Here is an 18,137-nt window from a genome sequence, read left to right as displayed (position 1 = left end):
TAAGTCCTTTGTTCACCAACACGGGTTATTTTCTTTCCTCCTTGATAAACATTGGACCAGTTTTATTTAGTAAGCTTGATAGCAGGCTGATAGCGGTCATTGAGGCTGCCGGGAAGCAAACGGAACAAACATTAGAGCCTCATTCTGGTGTATTCAACCTTAGGAACTGATGCCCAGCAGTGGAACTAGACCCATTGCCCAGTTTATGCTAAAATATTTATGTAATACAGTATACAGGCCAACTCCCTTGGCATTATATTGATTTTTATCTTATATATTCTGTTGCCTATATTGTTATTGTTCACTTTAGGTCTGTTCCAATTCTGGTCAACTGTTGCAGCCAGCTGCACTGCTTTCTGTATCTTTGTTATCTACAAAAGACTTAATCAGCAATATATTCAATATGAATAAGTTGATCTATTTTTCGATCTAAAAGCTGTGTCTTTCCTTTTCTCCTGCAGCGTTCCCACATTCCACGACCTGCAGGAAGATATTCTGAGCAAGCTTGCAGATGTCCTTGAGGAGGTACGTGCCTTTGACATCTGCAGCACAAAGTCTACTCCACACATCTAAATAGATTTCCTTTATTTTGTTGCAAAGAGAAAAGAGAGCCAGAAGGAGAATGGCAGTAAATTCCAGATAATGACCAAAGATAATATAGATTTTTTGAGGGGGGTTCTTGTGAAGAGCTGGAATTTTCAAACTATTGTTGCTCTTTAGTTTGTGCTCAGTGTGGCGATGTTGAACTAAATGGGCCACCTACTAACAGTTAATTTCATTAGTTTGATCAGGATTTCAGCATACTGCTGCCAAAAGCCATTTCAGCTTTCACAGCAAACAATCTAAGCAAGCTGAGACACATTGTAATCAATTGTATTTACTGTCGAAGCGGTTACATAATTGTGACTTCAATGTCAGAATTCAAACCCATATCTACAGTCTTTTATTTAGAACATATGTTTTCATTTTTAAATGTGCTTTTTCTTCTGTTTTTTCTTTGTGGCATCCGAATTTTCCACAGCATCATTCATGCACTTCCCCTGATGCTTAAAACTTGCTTGTGTGTGTAAGAAACAATTCATGCAGGCTTTATGTTTACTATGATGGATGACAAAATTCAGGCCTGTTTCTGTGTATGAATGTGCATACGTTAATGAATGGAAACCCATATATCCAAAAACCTACACTGCACTTTGCATAAACTGCTAAATGGAAGGCAGTTGTGATATGCAATTTTAAAGTTATAACTGGACTAAAACATGCAGGTTCTTAGAGTTACTCTTCACACTGGTGACGGAGTGCATTTTGACATGTGTCTCAAAATCACATTTTCCACCCTTCTGCACATCACTGTATTTGATGTTTTCGCCAGCATGATTTAGTTATGCAAACACATTCTCATTTACACGTTCAATGTGTGCTGCCAACATCGAGGCTTTCAATATTTTGAATTGCATTCATATATGGACTTTGCCTGCTTTTTAATGTTATTCAAAGTCAATATGAAATCATTTATGTAAATAAGACAAAATTAGTTACAGTCTTACCCTGAGGACTGGATTGATCATGTGATGCTTAAGCTGGTTTTGGTAAGGAGTGCCTCGCTGTGCAGCCTGTGGAAACAGCAAATTAAAGCCATTTACTCATATACACATTTTCAACCTGATATCAGTTACTTTCCAAACATAAACTACAGCAAAGATGCCAGCAAGCACAAAAGTGGGCCGTTCTAACCAGTTTTACATCTTAGCATTGACAATTTTATGGACTGATCAGGTAACATGAACATAAATGTATGGCAAAAGGGTAAAAACATTGCAGACACCTAAATTGCCATCTGACATAGCCTCACTTTGTTTAAATCTTCACAAGTGCATTACATTGTGAAAGGTTTTCAGTTTTTATGGGCACTGAGAGGGCTATTGTTGTTCTAGCTAGGTTACATACCAGTACACCTTGGCAGGGCAGGTCCTCTATCGGCATGTTGTGGAGCTGCAATGTCACTGTGGTGGAGGGACAGGGGCTAAAGTAGGACACATAGCATCACTGTTAAACCCTATTTCACTTTTTATAGGTACATTTTATTCTACTTAGCCTTAATGCTATAACATGTGAAGTCTTTCTAAACATACAAGATATCTCTATGCAGCTTTGCCCCATCTTATCAGCATCAAAATTGGAATTTATTTACGTACCGTGCGCTTTCTAAACAGATGAACCTGTGGAACATGTAAATATTAGCGTTAAGCTAGCGGCTAATGTTAGCTAACATGTTTTAACTGTGTTAGCTCATAGCTAACGTTAGACCAATGTTTAAATGCGGACTTTAGCTGTATATATGCTAACGTTGGTCAACAATGGTCAGTCTATATATTAGTGATGATACTTTTCGTCCTATGCCCATCGGTAGTTACCAAGCAAAAACAAGCTCACCTGCTTATAACGACATTTTAAGTCTTCCGCCTAAATACGTTACAGCCGTTTATTTTCTTGCCACTATCAGCGTTTGCTAGCTACATTACAGGTTGCGTACAGCGGACGTATTAACGTACGTCAGTTGCGTGCGTTAAGGTTGGAAGTCGGGGTTTAGGTGATTAGTTAGCTCCACACCTGTCGACCTAAAGCACTCAAGTACAGGTATGTGATAACTCGTTTTATAACCTAGAGTTTGTCATGTGTTCCTTTCGTGTTTTGCTGATTATAGCTGACCTGACCAGACATTTAAATTGTGATGTGACCTAAATGCTGATGCACTCACTAATTAGTAATAGCCATCATTTGTGTTGATACTCTATTCAGTATTAGATACACCAGCCTAACTGAATCAGTTTTTAATAACTAGCCTATTTTTAATTATAATTTAATAATTTAAATATACATTTTAAAAAGGGGTACATTAATGTGTTAATGTGTTAGTAGTGAAGCATTGTACTTCAAAGTCCTTTGGGCCAAAGCAATTTGCACAAATTACCAGACAAAAGCAAATGTACTGATTTGTGCCCGAAAATATAGAAATATGGAACTCTAGGTGATTAACATAGACATAATTGTTATGTTACAAAAGTACTACAGTGTTTGTTGCATCTTTATATGGCGCATTTCTTTAAGTAGGTAAAGGTAGAATTTGCAATAATTTAAAGGAGATATGTCCATGTCCATGTGTATTTAACTTGAAGTATTTAGTCAGCATGCTATATGCAGCCTTTATGATTCTATACGGTTCACCTGTAGTGACACACTCTTATCAAACAACCTTCACAACCCTGTGATCTAATCCTCTCTAACCAGGGCCATTTAAAAGGGGCAAACTCTTTTGCCAGCAATTTAATTAATGAGATAATCACTAGGCTTGGTACAAGGACAACGTGTGAGTGAGCTTAGAAAATACACACAATAGTAATGTGTTGAGATGTTTTGCGAGACATTTTAGACATGTCTGTAAGTATTCTGATTAATGTTTGCTATGTTGGCTGATGACATATTTGCGTTGTTAAGTTGATTTAATTTGTATTCATCAGATTCATAGACGAAACAATTGGCAAGTCTGAAAAAATAACTAAAACCTCATAACAATTGCTTTAATTGATTTATTTGCTGTTGCCCCCATAAACTGCCACTGGTGAGTGGTATTTGACTCGGCAAGTCTAATGTCTCTCTTATTTTTAAAAACAAGTTAGCATTTTCCCTGAGAGGTTCTGTAGGCTGCTGGTGCTGGGTCACATAATGGTCAAATCCATCATGCTGTCCTATGTGTTGTCCTCTACTATAATAGATAAGTTTGGTCTCCAATAGATTTTTGATTAAATCAATCTAGCTGTTTTGAAATCCTCTCCTTGAGGGCATGCTGGAGGAGAAATATATAATAAATAAACCCAAATTAAACACCATAACTGCAACCTAATATTAACAAGAAGCTCTGCGTTTGAGTCACTCTCGGCAGATATGAATCAGACACACACTGCTCAGTGTGAAGATGTAAGCAACATTTTCTTGGTGAAATGGTGTGGGAATAAAACGCTGAGTAATGTCATGTGGAATGTGTTTACGATCTAGAGAAGAAATACTGAGCTCAGTCTTCACTACTAGAACCTGTACAATGACAAATATTAACGCAAGCATGTCGCATGTCACATCCATCACTGTCTTGTTTGGAGCAGCCACCAAAATAGAAAGGAACACAGTACAACAGATAGTCCATCACTTTAGCCGACATCAGGACTTATACATGTCCGGAGTCAGGAAACCGTGCAGGAAACATCACTGCAGATCCATCACCTACTGACAAGTCCTGTTCCAACATCTCTACTCTGGTTGGTGCACCAAAACAATCAGACACAGGAACAGTTTCTTTCTACAGGCTGTCACTGTGATCAACAGTTAACCCCTGTCACTTAATGTCAGGAACAGTCTCTTCTCACAAACATCAGCTGAACATGTGCGTTACATTATTTATTCTCATTGCTTGGATACATGCTGTTTTTATCCTGTAAATTTAATCACTGTCAAGACACATATTTGTACACCTTGTGTTGACTGTATATATGATCATATCCACATACCTCATGTATTTAAAGCAACCTATTACATCATTTACATTTTCATGTTTACTATATTTATTTCACCATTACACTACTGTCTTACTTGTTCTTTCAAATGTTGAATATTCATACTGTGTGTATATTTTATATGTACACCTATACATAGTAGTTTAATGTTTATTCTGCCTTGTTGAGCTTGTTGTCCTTGATTTAAGATGCATGGACATTATGTCTATTTCTGTATATAGAGTCAAAGTCCTTGTATGTGTACCAATGACTGTACAGTATATATAGATGGACGACGCGTCTCCATCTGCTATCATTGTACGGAATTGATGCCAAAATAGCCCCCGTGATAGGATAGATCAGCGGGTGAAGCCGCACTAGCCACTTCCGCTAACCAAAACAAACACTTAACTTACTGAAAAAGAGCAGCTTCTTTGTGTTGGTCTGAGGTTAACGTTGACTGTAATGATTGTTTTAGTTACGTCTTCTCTCGCCGTTCCTCCTCTACTCTGCTAATCCGGATCAGATCGGCTGCAGGAGCCGTATTTGTGAACAGAGCTGTCAATCATCCTTTTTACAGCATCAAGCCAGTCAGTCAGCAGGGGGCGATAGAGATGTTGTGGCTTCACTTTTAGGGAGCTGTCATGTCGTCCATCTTTTTATATAATCTGTGATGTGTACACACAACTGCCCATTAATCCCTCCATCCATCCATTATCTACACTGCTTGTCCTGTTAAGGGTTGCACGGGGGTTGGAGCAGAACCCAGCGGCCACTGGGCGAGAGGCGGGGTACACCCTGGACAGGTTGCCAGTCAATCACAAGGCTGATATATTGTCGGCGGGTTTGGCTCAGTGGTGTAGTCGGTCGTCTCTCAATTGGAGGGTTGGATCCCTGACTGCTACAGTCGCTTGTCGAGGTGTCTTTGGCACTTAGGCCTTTGCCATCAGTGTGTGAATGTGAGTGTGAAAGGGTGAATGGGATTTGTAGTGTAAAAGAGCTTTGAGTGGTCAGAAGAGTAGAAAAGCGCTATACAAGTACAGTCCATTTACCATATATAGATACAGACGACCGTTCTGCCCATTAATGTTGCTGATTGTAATATTAGCCTGTTTCCTTATCAAGGTTTCCTATTCCTGACTACATCTTGTGCTGCAGTTCTGTAGATCATGCCGTTAATTCGTATCTGATTTTCTCTGCCTGGCACAAGGTTATGTCATCCTATATATCACTTCACCGTACCTTGAAATAATCCCATTCCTGAAGGTCATCCTCAACACACAGCATGACAGTATGTGTGACAGTGTTATTTTCTATCCACGAGTGTTACAGTAGATTCGTGTGAGACTAGTGACCAGTCTGGATGCTTGGATAGGCTCCAGCACCCACGACCCTAAACAGGATTACTGGGTACGGAAAATGGATTGATGGATGGATATTGTGTATTCGTTTTAGCTTTCTCCATAGCTGTGATTTGCCTTCAGATTTGATGCAGTAGCATTCATTTATTCACTTATTTTCCTTACCTGCTCATTCATATTCAAGGTCGCAGGGCACATCCAAGGAAGTAGTGGGTGGAAGGAAAATGAAACACCCTGGAGAACTTGCCAGTCTGTGGTTTTAACAAGAAAAAAAAGCATCTAATTGGGATTTATCTCGCTGCATTCCCTTCCTCCCTCTGAGGAGCACCTGTTAGTCTCTGGTGAGCGTGTCTCACTCCCAATTGGAAAAAGGAGACAAAAGTTTCATACTGTGCCCGAATAACACACGTTTTCTTTGATCTTCTCTTTTGACAGACGCATTACGAGGACGGAGAGTACATCATCAGACAGGGGGCCAGAGGAGACACCTTCTTCATCATCAGCAAGGGAAAGGTGAGAACAGAGCCTCTAGTCTACCACCAAAATAATCACGGTGGCATCACTACGCCTGGCATCACGACGAAATCTTTGAAGCAAAGTGGGAGTATTTTTGGGTGAAAGTTGGCTTTCATCAATCATCTTGAGCTGGGGGAGAGGAGGAGGAGGAGGGTCCTTTTCATCAGCTCTTACAGCAGCAACGGGAGCTTCTGGAAGGGAGAATTGAGTCACTTTCATTTCACCTTTCTGTCATCAACACACGTTTCACACTGAGCTCAGATGACACGCTGTCCCGTCCAGCAGCTGCACTGTCGGAGGGCTTTCATGTGGTTTCTGCGATCACTACTGTTCCTTTCGTTTTTCCCTGCTCTGCTCATCATCTTGGTCTTTATCATCCTTTTTTTGTTCATTTTTTGACACTACCTTATGGTCCTTTTTACACTTCTTCTCCTACCTTCACTTCTTCCTCCTCCTTCCTCAACTATCCCTCTTCCACGTCATCAGCACACACATCTGTTAGCATCATAATTCCGAGTTTAACAGTGTTTTAAATCCACTAAAGCTTTTATTAAGGCTTACTAGAACTCTCCAAAGTAAGAGATGGGATAGTAAAAGAGTGTCGTTTGCCAAATTTCCCACCTCAAGTTCCAGTAAAGCCCCTTTCTCACTGGTCAAAAAACCCACTAACACGCAGCTTTTTTGCTTAGTGGGAAAGGTTACAAACGGCATTCAGACCCGGAGTTAAATGACTCTGCAGTAGACCCGGGTAATTATCAATTCGGCTCCAATCGGCATTGATGGGAACACAAAACCCGGGTCGACACGCTAATCTCCGCCCCCTTTCCGGCCGATGCTGCTCCATCTGTAACTTCTGCACCTCCTTGTCATCTCAGCTACAAATTCCGCTCGTCTCTGTCCGAGCAGCGCTCGAACATAGTTCGAAATTTGTTGCGCCGAGTTTGATTAACAGACTGAATGAGTAATAGATACAACAGGCCTTTTTCACAGCGGACTTTTATTACATCGAACAGGAGTAAAAGCACAGGTGTTTGTAGTAGTATTAATGATGGCTGTATTCTATTTAGCTGCTTCAATTTCATGGCTCTGGTTGTGTGCATGCTGACTGCCTGTCATGGCTTTCTCAGACACCTGAATAGAACAGAGCCATTGTTAAAGTTATTATTAACACCTGTGCTTTTCCTCCTGTTGGATGTAAAAATTTCCGCTGTGAAATAAGCCCACAAAGACCTAACCACTGTAACATCTTCACTGTTAACAAACCCTGTTTCCGGCGCGTCAGGGATGTCAGGCGGTGACGCAGCAGAAAAGAGACTGTAAGGAGTATACTTCACTGACAATAGGAAAACAGACTATCGGCATCTATAAGCGGGTCTTCCCGTGTCTGAATAACCCGCACCAACGTGCTAATTTTGGTGGGGAAGAGGAAGTGAAGTGAGAACTTGAGGTTTTTTTAAACTGCATTTGTAGCAGTTCACGTGTCAAGGATGTACTTCAGTTGTTGATGTAAAGGATGGACTTACATAGTGTTTCCTGCTTCCTTCTTTTCTCTTTCCTTTGACCCTGAACAGATGCCACCCACTTCTCAAGGTCGGCACACATACATCACAAACAAACACGCTCATGGACATGGACACAGACATGAACTGACACGCACACACACACACACACACACAAACACTCCTGACCTTATCATTGCTTTCTGCTTCGCTGTTTCCACTTCTCTCACTTTGTCTCCATCCAGACCACAGACGGCACACTTTGTCTAGAGGACATTCCGCCAATTTGGCCGACTCACAACACACGCACAATCCGCCCTTTGGTCTTCCCTTTTTACCCTCTTAAAGTCTCTCCGCTGCTTCTTCTCCTCACTTTTTTTATCCAGTTCTCACATGATCGCATCAGATCAGAGTAATTATACTGTCACTCAAGTGTGGACAGCATTACAGTGTGCAGGAACGGCTGCCACACCTGTGCAGAACTGACTAATGGATGAAGACAAGATCCTCCATTAGGCCAAACGCCCGTCTCCATACATTTCCTCTAAGATCTACTCAAGTGCCATCACTTTGATTTGTAAAGTCGAGCGGCACAGCACAGCCCAATCGATCACGTGTCATCTGGCTAATGAAGTGGTCAGCCGCGCCTCCTGGATCCTCCACAGCGATGGCAGCCACCTGTATAGAAATCAGTCACACAGGCGCTTCTCTCCTTTTCGTGTAAATTTCTTTTGGAAAGATGTGTAAATTTAATGTAATCTTTACTTTTAAATCATCCTCCTTCCTGTCACGCTACTCTTTTATTGAACTCCCCTTCTCGTCCTGCTTCTCTATTCTTTTGCCAGGTTAATGTGACCAGGGAAGACTTGCCCAACGGGGAGCCCGTCTACTTGCGCAGCCTCGGAAAAGGAGACTGGTTTGGAGAAAAAGCACTGCAAGGGTAAGATTGTCCCTAATAACACTGCCTCTTCTGATTTAAATCCTCTGTTCTCCTGCTGTTTCTGCCTCCTGCACTGTCACCCACTTCCCTTCTAATTTATACTCGCAACCAGTTTTTTGTCATCCTTCCTCCTACATTTAACATGTATCTGTTCTATTTTTATCACTTCTCACTCTTCTTGAGAGGGGTGATCAGTTCCTCTAAGTATTTGAAGATTTCTTTAAGCTGCTGGAACTCACTGCGATACTTCAGGCCTGATATACTGTAGCTGCTCTAGACACAAATATGCGATGTGATGCAAATGTCTGCACCTGAACCAAAACAAGACCAGATGTGTTACAAAGGCTGTCCTTATGAGGCCGATGGCAACGTGTTTGAAAGCAGGTGTGCGCTGCGGACGTAGGTGAGGTCAGCGGACGAGCAGCGGAGGAGCAGCCCCGCCTACTCCCTGAACAAAGTATCCAGAGCCGTATAGACAGAGAGTCGCGTCAGTGGAGGTCCAATATGCTCCATGATCCGCCATTGCGATGTCGCGACTCTCTCTCTCTCTACGGCTGTGAAAGCACCGTCACGCCATCAGTCAGTTACTCTGTCAGTCACATACAGACCCGTGTGTAGGGCTGACCCCAGCTGTCAGCCAAAAAGTTGAGCTGAACAAAAAAAAAGTCAAAAGTTTTAAAGGAATCCAGATTGTTTTTCTGCAGCTAGAAATATGTTTAGATGTTTTCATAGCTAATACCAGCATGCATTTGTACACATGCAGCTTTTTTTCCCCTCCAGCTACCTTTGCAGAAAGTAGAAATGGTAGCACATACAGTACGCTTACTTTGACATACAAATAAAGAAGAAGAGATACTTTATTAATCCCTGAGGGGAAATTCAATGCTTTCACTTTGTTTTTACAAACATGTTCACACACATGGGCCCAGAATACACACATGCACAATCAGGACCCTCTGGACATGCATCAATGGAGAGATGTCAGAGTGAGGGGGCTGCACATTGACATGCACCCCGAGCAGTTTGGGATTCGGTATCCATACTGGGACTTGAACCGGCCACCCTCCAGTTTCCAAGCCAAGTCCCTACAGACTGAGCTTCTGTCTACCACAATAAGATATGATATGCCCTAATAAAAAGAAAAAAAAAGGTTCAGGTGATAGTGAAGAGCCCTCACAACCACACACAGTGACAACCGTGCTAAATGTGCTTTATTTTGCACACAGTCGCTACAGGGTAGAGGTCATTCATTGTGAGTTGACCTTGGTGTCGTATTGTGCGCTCCCACGCTTGTTTCGTCTAAACAATCTTATCGATGCACTCTTCATTCCTCACTTCCTGTCTTTGTGGCCAGAGCACCATAATATCAAGGACATCTTCAAGCTGACCTTGACTGTAATAATTAATTTTCACCCTCTGCATCCTTTACAAACAGCTGTGTTGAATGTGTGAGCATAGTTGCTGTCACATACAAAGCACAGAGATAAACATGTTATAAATGAATTGTCCCCGTCATGACAAACTTCCATGCTTTGTAAGCCTGTGCCAGGAACATCCATTCTAGCTGTGAATCTGCACTGAGGCAAGTTTGAAGGTGTATTTACTGTAGGGATCAAGTGACTCATGGCAACTGTTAACACTCAGTGCCATCTCAGTGCTCAAATACTTTCACTGAAAGAACACTTCAGTGTAATAAACGTATTTTATATGCTGCTGGAGACAAAGAGCAGTGCCCTGAAGTGATGTCTTTGCCCTGCTGTTTGTCCTGTCACAACTGTGCGTCTCCATGGACGATGTTTTATTCAAACAGAGGGAGGGTAGCGATAGAAGATGGTACAAAGTTTATTATAGCTGTAAGGGGTCAGGTAGAAACAGAGAGCACTCACAAACATTGAAGTGCATGCTCACATAGCCAACGGTGTCAGAAGGAAAAAAACAGTGAGGATGTCGCCATCTCCTGGCAGCTGAATGTGAGAGCCTGTCAGATGAGCTCTCGAGCACTTTACAATCAAACTCTAAAAGCAAATAATAAACACTTAAAAAAACAAAAACAAAAAGAAACACCAGCGTATATCCAGCTGTAAAACATTGTTGTTTTTACAAAAGGAGAACTGGATGTGCTCGAAGTGATGTGCAGGCGACAGCTGGAATTGCACAGATGGCTGGGCTTTCCCCGTATGTTAAAGCTAATGACCATGGGATATAAAAAAGGACATGTGAGGCACAAAGGCTTGATCTCCCGGCAGCGGGGGAATTGGGTTGATCCAAATAGAAATGTGATCATTTTACACTAAAGAGACATAAAAACTTGCTGTTTGATGAATGAAAGCCTGACACAAAGCAGTCATTCATAATGGATTGAGCAGCTGTGCTTCTCTTGTGTTGAACTCTTTGATTCAAAGCTCTTATCTGTTATTTTTAATCACTCAGAAGGAAAAATGCAAAAATCTTGACTCTACATGTGCACAGATACTGTGTGATAAATAGACAATATATTGCATCTATCCTTTAATTTATACATATATTAACATAAATATATGTGTAGTTTTTCCCATAATAATAATTCAAGTTGTGTGCAGCTCTTCAAAGCCCCTTCAAGAGCATCTCACGCTTTGTTTAATCAAGAAGAACGTATCTTTTCCTCGTCGCACTAAAACAAAGTGCTCTCCCACCTCCATATTTGCTCCGTATTGTTATTCTAAGTCGTCGCGAACAACGCCTTTTGTCTTCGAGTGTCTTGAGCGAGAGAAGCCCTTTCAGCTACACCTTTGATGGTCAAACATGTCCCGCAAATTTAAATGATTGCGATGCCGGCCATCTTGGAAGCAGGCTTTTGATCAGAGGGCTCTTCTGCGGGCCGGGGGCCATCTCTCTAATTAGAAGTTAACTGTGTGTGTCCTCGCTCATGAAACTCAATAGGCCCCCTACTCAAAGGCTACTCTGTCCATCTGAAGACGTCGCCTTTGATCTGCGAGAACAACATATTTACAAATCAAAGTCGGCTCTCGTGCTGGCCGTGATGGTTTGTTGGAGCTTGCGTGGGTGTGTGACGTGTGTGTGTATTAAGGGTTGTATAACCCTTAATGAATAGTATCCCTATAGGTGGATGTTCCAATAAAGGATGGACTCCAGTTTAATGTAGGATATGTGTCATTATGTTACATTCTCCCTGCCATACTGAGGTGTGAACTTTGAGGCGAGGTGTAGATGCATCACTCCAACTGACATTGTGCGCCCTGACCTCCTCTCCTGAGTGTACATCGTGTGTGTGTGTTTGCAGGGGTGTTCAAGTTGAGGATGAGACACACTGTTAATCCCAGTGAGAGGCTCAGTTAGTGTAGTGTGTTACTACAGGTACAGGTGACAAGATGAAACTGGGGTCTTCTGTTTTGCACGGTTTGTTGCCAGGTGAGCCTGTTAATTTATTTTTGCCTCCCTGGCATCCAGGCTGACCTTACATTGAGGTCTTGTTGAAATGAATGCTGCATTCTTTGATTAATTGCTCGTCGGTTTGAATGCATCTTTGCAAAATCACCCTTTTAATCCCACCTAAAAGCTTTTAATAGTCCATACCTCATGAGTGAAAGCATTAACCGTTTGCTACTGAATATGCATATTTTAAATTGCCCTTAAGCATACCACATGTGACTAAGGCTTTTTATACAGACACATTCCTAAGTTCTTTCCATTCAGATACAAACCACCAAAGATTTGATGTTTTTTTGAGTCTGAGAAATACTTTCCTCAAACTGTGTCCCATGTTGCGTTTGTTATTTTGGAAACATGCACAAACGCTCAGTTGTGATGTCGTTATGAGCAGGGACTGTTCCTCCAGAGTTTCCCACAGGCCAAAAATGTATTCTAGGTGTTGGAACCCAAGGGGTCGGGCGGATGGGAATGGGGGTGGAACAGTGGGGGAGCTGAAAAACAGCATTACGCATCGAGAGTCAGCAGCAGCTAGAGCTCTGAATTTACAAAATATTTCACAAGTGTGTAGCACACTGGCAGACTGATCTGTCAACCGCATGTCCAAGCAGGGATTTGACAGTGAGAAATAATAAATACAAACACTGCTACAGTTTATTTTAGGGCCGGCCAGTGAAATACATTCTGCACACAAGAAACACAAGCTTGGACATCTTAGACTCGAGAGTGACCTTTCCACATTATCTCTTTCTCACTGTCCATGTTTGGTTATTCTCACAACATAGCTGGTAGCTGAAGTAATGTTCACCAGCTAACACTTTAGTTTTGAAGTAATAATCTCGAAGATTTTTATTTAAATAAATGTCTGTTAAGTCATGATCTATCACCGAATGAGGTAACACAATGGTGATAGAGCCTATGGCCCACTGAGGCACCCAGTTAGTGACGTGTTTTCCATCACCCAGCAGTGGTTGGTCTGCCAGAGAGGGTAGGCGGAGCTAAGCGGCTGCTTTTCCGGTCTCTGCAAGTGTTGCGAGTAATAGTAACTTACTAGTAACAGTAATCTACTATGGCTGAACAAACAAAGAAAAGATCGATGAATACAGATACAACTTAAAAAATAAGTGAAAATCCAAAGAAAAAGTAACAAATTCGATGCTCAGATGAAGGCAAACAGTCTGAAAAGGAAAGCGACCGTCAGCGAGGAAAATCAAGAGGTACAACCAATGCCAACCGTGGAAGTGTGCTCTCGCCAAAGGTGCCGCCAAAGAGATTATATCTTTAATGTCTGAGCCTGAAAAGAAGAACATGAATGCACAAATAAGGGAGTGTTTTTCAAGACCTTCAGTCTTCATAAGCTGGAGCTAGTTTTATTCATAAATGTAAAAATGTCTTGGAAAGTGGTCGTGCCCTGCAGCTACGTGGAAAGTGCATAATTTGCAGTTAATGGGAAAAAGCTGCACAAATACCAGCTCAGTCATTTGCTTAAGTGCTTTGACAGCAACCTGTGAAGTTTCATACAAAGCTAACCAAGCCCATCTGAATACCTCACAGTCACATACTTGAAGCACACATTATTGGCTGTGTATCTGATGGCTTGAAACCTTGTTCTTGCTCCAGTCCTGACCTCAGATTTACTCCCCTCACAGCCCCCCGATAGCTACTGCCTCACTCTCATTCTCGCAGCCCGAGCGTTATTTTCATAACCTCTTTCCCAGGATACCAGATCACTGTCCAATTACCAGGTTGCTTTCAACTATCTCCTGGAAATCAACACCACAGGCTCTTAAGTACGTCCCTCACACAGCATGCAGCTGCTTTTAGTGCAACTGTTGTCCAATGCATTTCTTGTTACGCCGCAATTAACAAGTGCAGAGCCGTCCTCGACTCAGTGGATGACTTAAGCTCGGCAGTGCGCAAATTAATCATGCGGGCAGATATTGTTTGGGGATTGTGTTACACATACAACATGGTTAGTATCAACGCGACGGCGCACTAACTTGTTTCCCTCGGCTACAGCGGAGCAGCAGGGGACAGGTGTAACAAGCTCTAATATGAAACCCTTGAGGTCTCTGAAGGATGATTCATACTTACATAAGGACTATTTTAATACCGCCCAAAGTGTTGTGTTGTTTAGTTGTAACACTGCGGTTAGTAAATGACACAAACACCCAACACTTCCCCTTAAGAGTCAAATTAACTCAAGTAGCAGATTGTGGCTGTCGCTTTGGTTTTAGCTCATTACCACTGATGAGAAAAGTGCTGTGTGTGTGTGTCGGCCTGATGTGTGAGCTTTAGTTTGAATGTGTATGATTAAAAAAATGCATAATCAGCTTAAATCTTGCATAAAGTTGGAATAAAAGTTACTCAGTTCTTTCGATTCTTGTTATTCTTGAATTGTCCACTAAACTTTTTACCTTCTTTTGGAGACTTTTGTTTTGCCCTTGGATACATACAGTGTATGACATGAATGTAAAACCTTGTTCAAGTTACTCGACTGCTGCAGGTATATTTATAGAGGTAGGGGGGGTAGCTTTTGAAAAGCTATGGGATTGTCAATTTCAAATTCACAGCTGGCATTTTACAAGCATTTGTGCCTGGGCAGCCATTAACAGAGCGAGCTGACTCAGTATATACAGCCTCTGAATATTTAAATAATCACCAGATCAACTTTATGTCATGCCTCTTCAGCCTTAAGGAGCAGTGAACGACATTATTCTACATTAAACTAGTAGTTCAAGTACGTTTTGCTTTATGTTGTGTAGTTAACTACTGAAACGACAGACAATTTAAGGCCTTAAAAGGCATGAAAGATCCAAGTTGAATATTTTTCCTGTACTGTTTCCTCAACAATATATATGTATCATTCCTTGCAGTTTTGTCCTTGTGCAAAACATATTGTTCTTGTTTAGGAAAGATAACAGAGGTACTCCAGGAAGCTGGACTGTCAGCTCACCTGTGAAAAATATTTGATATAAGTTTTTGAATGTTTATTTTGAATTCATAACCAAAACTGAATGTTTTATGTGTCAGTTTGGGTATTTATGATTGCTATTTAGGCTGCACGGTGGTTAGCGCTGTTGCCTCACAGCTAGAAAGTCCCAAGTCGGACGAAGAGGGCTTTTCTGTGTGGAGTTTGCATGTTGTCCCCTTGCATGTGTGGGTTCCCTCTGGGTACTCTGGCTTCCACAGTCCAAAGACATAAAGCCTATACAATTTTCTTTCTTTTGCAGCAGGCATGTGACTTTTTTATATTGTGTTATAACTGTGTATCACATGTAGCTTACATTCTCCATTAAAGCTGCTGTGAGGAACTTTTGGTTTGTGTCGATTTTGGCGCCCCCTGTGGACAAAGCCGTACCTCTTATCTCTTTGCTGATTTTGTCCTGTACATGCTGAAGTGGTGTTTTAAACAAAAAATCTCATCCTGCTTTCTTTAACAGTCATATGTATCACTCAAATTAAACTTCTGCCCTGGAAAATGTAAACAAAGGCAGCGTGCAGTTAACCGCTTTGTCTGACACCTCACCACCAGCGGTTTCAGGCATTCAAAATAACTATATAGACATAATCAATCTTGTCGCTGATGGTCTGGTTTGCTTTTGTAGCTCATATAGAGTAATTGGAATTAATTTCAGTCTGTTTCATAACCAGTGAAAAACTCTTTAACTAGGTTTCTGCAGGTGGTAGCTTTGCTGTAGTTCTTCTCACCTCAGTCTTGTCTGATGTTTCCCTATATTCTGTCACTCATTAAGACCCTTGCTCCCCACATTAATCACTAATCACATAATCATACGTACCAACCACACAGTATCTTCATCCCACCTCAGGCGTTTGTTGTTCTTTTAACAATTATTAACACGTGTTTATGTAAATGATATCGTGTACTCTCGTGGCCAAACAGAAGAACAGGTGTAGCACTCACTCACAGCACTGCCAGAGCAGTGAGTTAAGAGCGTGGACGCAGGTCTTTGGAGCTTATCGGATGTGAATGAAATGCTGTATGTGCTATGTCGTAGCTCGCGGGCCTCAATAGTCACCTGTTAAAATGTCCCATGCCCCCGACAAACACTGCCTCCCTCTCCTCTGCCCTCCTCTCCTCTCCTCTGTAGTCCTCACCTTTCAAAACCCGTTGTTCCCCCACCAGCTGTGACCTTTATCCAGAGGGGTCAGCAGAAAGAGAAAGAGAGTGTGTGTGTGTGTGGTGCATGTGTGCTTCAGAAGAGGGAGTTGACACAGCATGAGGGGGACTTATCACCTCGGCTCATTGAAATAGGTTGACATATGTCGGAGTTCAGATCAGACACAGAGCGGGATTGTCAGTTACCGTTAGCTTTACGAGTCCGGAGAAGAGCTCTTTTTATCTTTTTAATATATAAATATAAAATCTGTCCACAGTAGTGTCTGTTTTTATGGTTGGGGCATGAAACCATCTGCTTGTGGGACATCCCTGGACGAATTTCCTCTCTTTTTTTAAACATTATAATCTTTGTTAAATTGGATAACGCAACCCCTTGGATCGGAGATTTACAAACAGATGTGTCTTGTGTGAGAGGGGGCTGCCCTGCTCCGCACGCTGGTTCAGACTTAGAGCTTATCGCTGTGGGACTGCTCAAAGTGAAGGATGGATTCTTGGGATACGGACTCGGAGGATTCGTGCGATTGGGGCGACTCCTCTGAGGAAGCACCATCATCAGAGGAAGACGAACTCGATGTCAAATATAATAAAGAGTAATGTCGATCATGCAGTGATGTGTGTTGCCGGTTGAGGGTGATGATTTCATTGTGTGCTTCTGCCATTTATGGAGTGAATGGAGTTGAAGACATAACTGATGTGCAGGTTTGACTGCTCCCATCATCACTGCTCTGTATTGCATTTAAAATGAATTATAATGTGATTTAATAACAGCCTTATAATGTCTCATTGGATCAAAAGATTTTGCTGTCATTCCTAAAGGAAAGGAAAAACCAAAGAACTGATACTCTCAACAAAACAGGACGTGAACATTAAACCAGTTTCACTTATTGGCCAGTCTGTTGAAACTGTGGAGACTTTTACGTATCTTGGTTCAGTTCTGGACTCCCAGATGAGCTTCTCTGTGAATACAGAGTCTACATTTAAAAAGTGTTCACAATGACGTTATCTTCTGAGAAGGCTCCGCTGCCTCGGTGTCAGTCACAAGATATTAGAAGTTGTGTACAAGAGCCTTGTAGAGAGTGTTTTAAATTCTCATCGTCCAGCCTGGTACGGCCACTTGAACTGCCGATCTAAAAACAAACTCTCTAAGATCATAGTCATGGCCAGTAAAAAAGTTGGTGTACCTGAAACATCTTTGAACCAACTTTTCACTGAAAGGACGAGGAAGAAAGTGAGGAGCATTTGGAGGTGACAGCTCTCATCCTCTCTTCGGCCAGTTCGAGCCTCTGAGCTCTGTGAGGCGCTACAGAGTTCCTCTGGCAACCAGAGAGATCTGTATAATATAATAATATGTATAAGTGCAATCAACATCCTGAACTCTTCCAAGTGATTAACATTAAAACAGGCACTGATATGGACCGCTATATATTTTATGTACAATGCGACCTCTTCTGTTTGTCCTATTAATAAAAGACAATTTACCACCACGGTGGACAATATAGTTCTATGTTATTCTATTCTAATGTGTTGTATGATCTTTTTCTCCAGGGAGGACATCAGGACAGCCAACGTCATTGCAGCAGAGGCCGTCACCTGTCTAGTCATCGACAGAGAGTGAGTATAATAATAAAGTTCATCCCCACAGAACATAATATTCCTTATTTTCTTTTAGCATTTAAAAGAAATGAATACAGCCAGAGGTACAAGAGCAGA

At 41.8% G+C, this 18,137-nt stretch overlaps 1 protein-coding gene across 1 annotated transcript in view; it reads left to right on the top strand.

Moving 5' to 3' along the window:
• Positions 1-18,137, top strand: part of LOC138588210 (cGMP-dependent protein kinase 1-like) — an 88,191-nt gene that overhangs the window by 56,944 nt on the left and 13,110 nt on the right. Inside the window, exons 5-8 of the mRNA XM_069658155.1 lie at positions 462-525; positions 6,341-6,418; positions 8,766-8,860; positions 17,973-18,038. Coding sequence (XP_069514256.1) covers positions 462-525; positions 6,341-6,418; positions 8,766-8,860; positions 17,973-18,038 — 303 coding nt within the window. The remainder of the gene's footprint in view (positions 1-461; positions 526-6,340; positions 6,419-8,765; positions 8,861-17,972; positions 18,039-18,137) is intronic.

Source organism: Semicossyphus pulcher, unplaced genomic scaffold (assembly GCF_022749685.1).
Source record: "Semicossyphus pulcher isolate SPU_LCO1_2020_fin unplaced genomic scaffold, fSemPul1.0.p SCAF_12, whole genome shotgun sequence".
Classification (NCBI taxonomy): Eukaryota; Metazoa; Chordata; class Actinopteri; order Labriformes; family Labridae; genus Semicossyphus; species Semicossyphus pulcher.
This window is presented reverse-complemented; position numbering and strand designations above follow the sequence as displayed.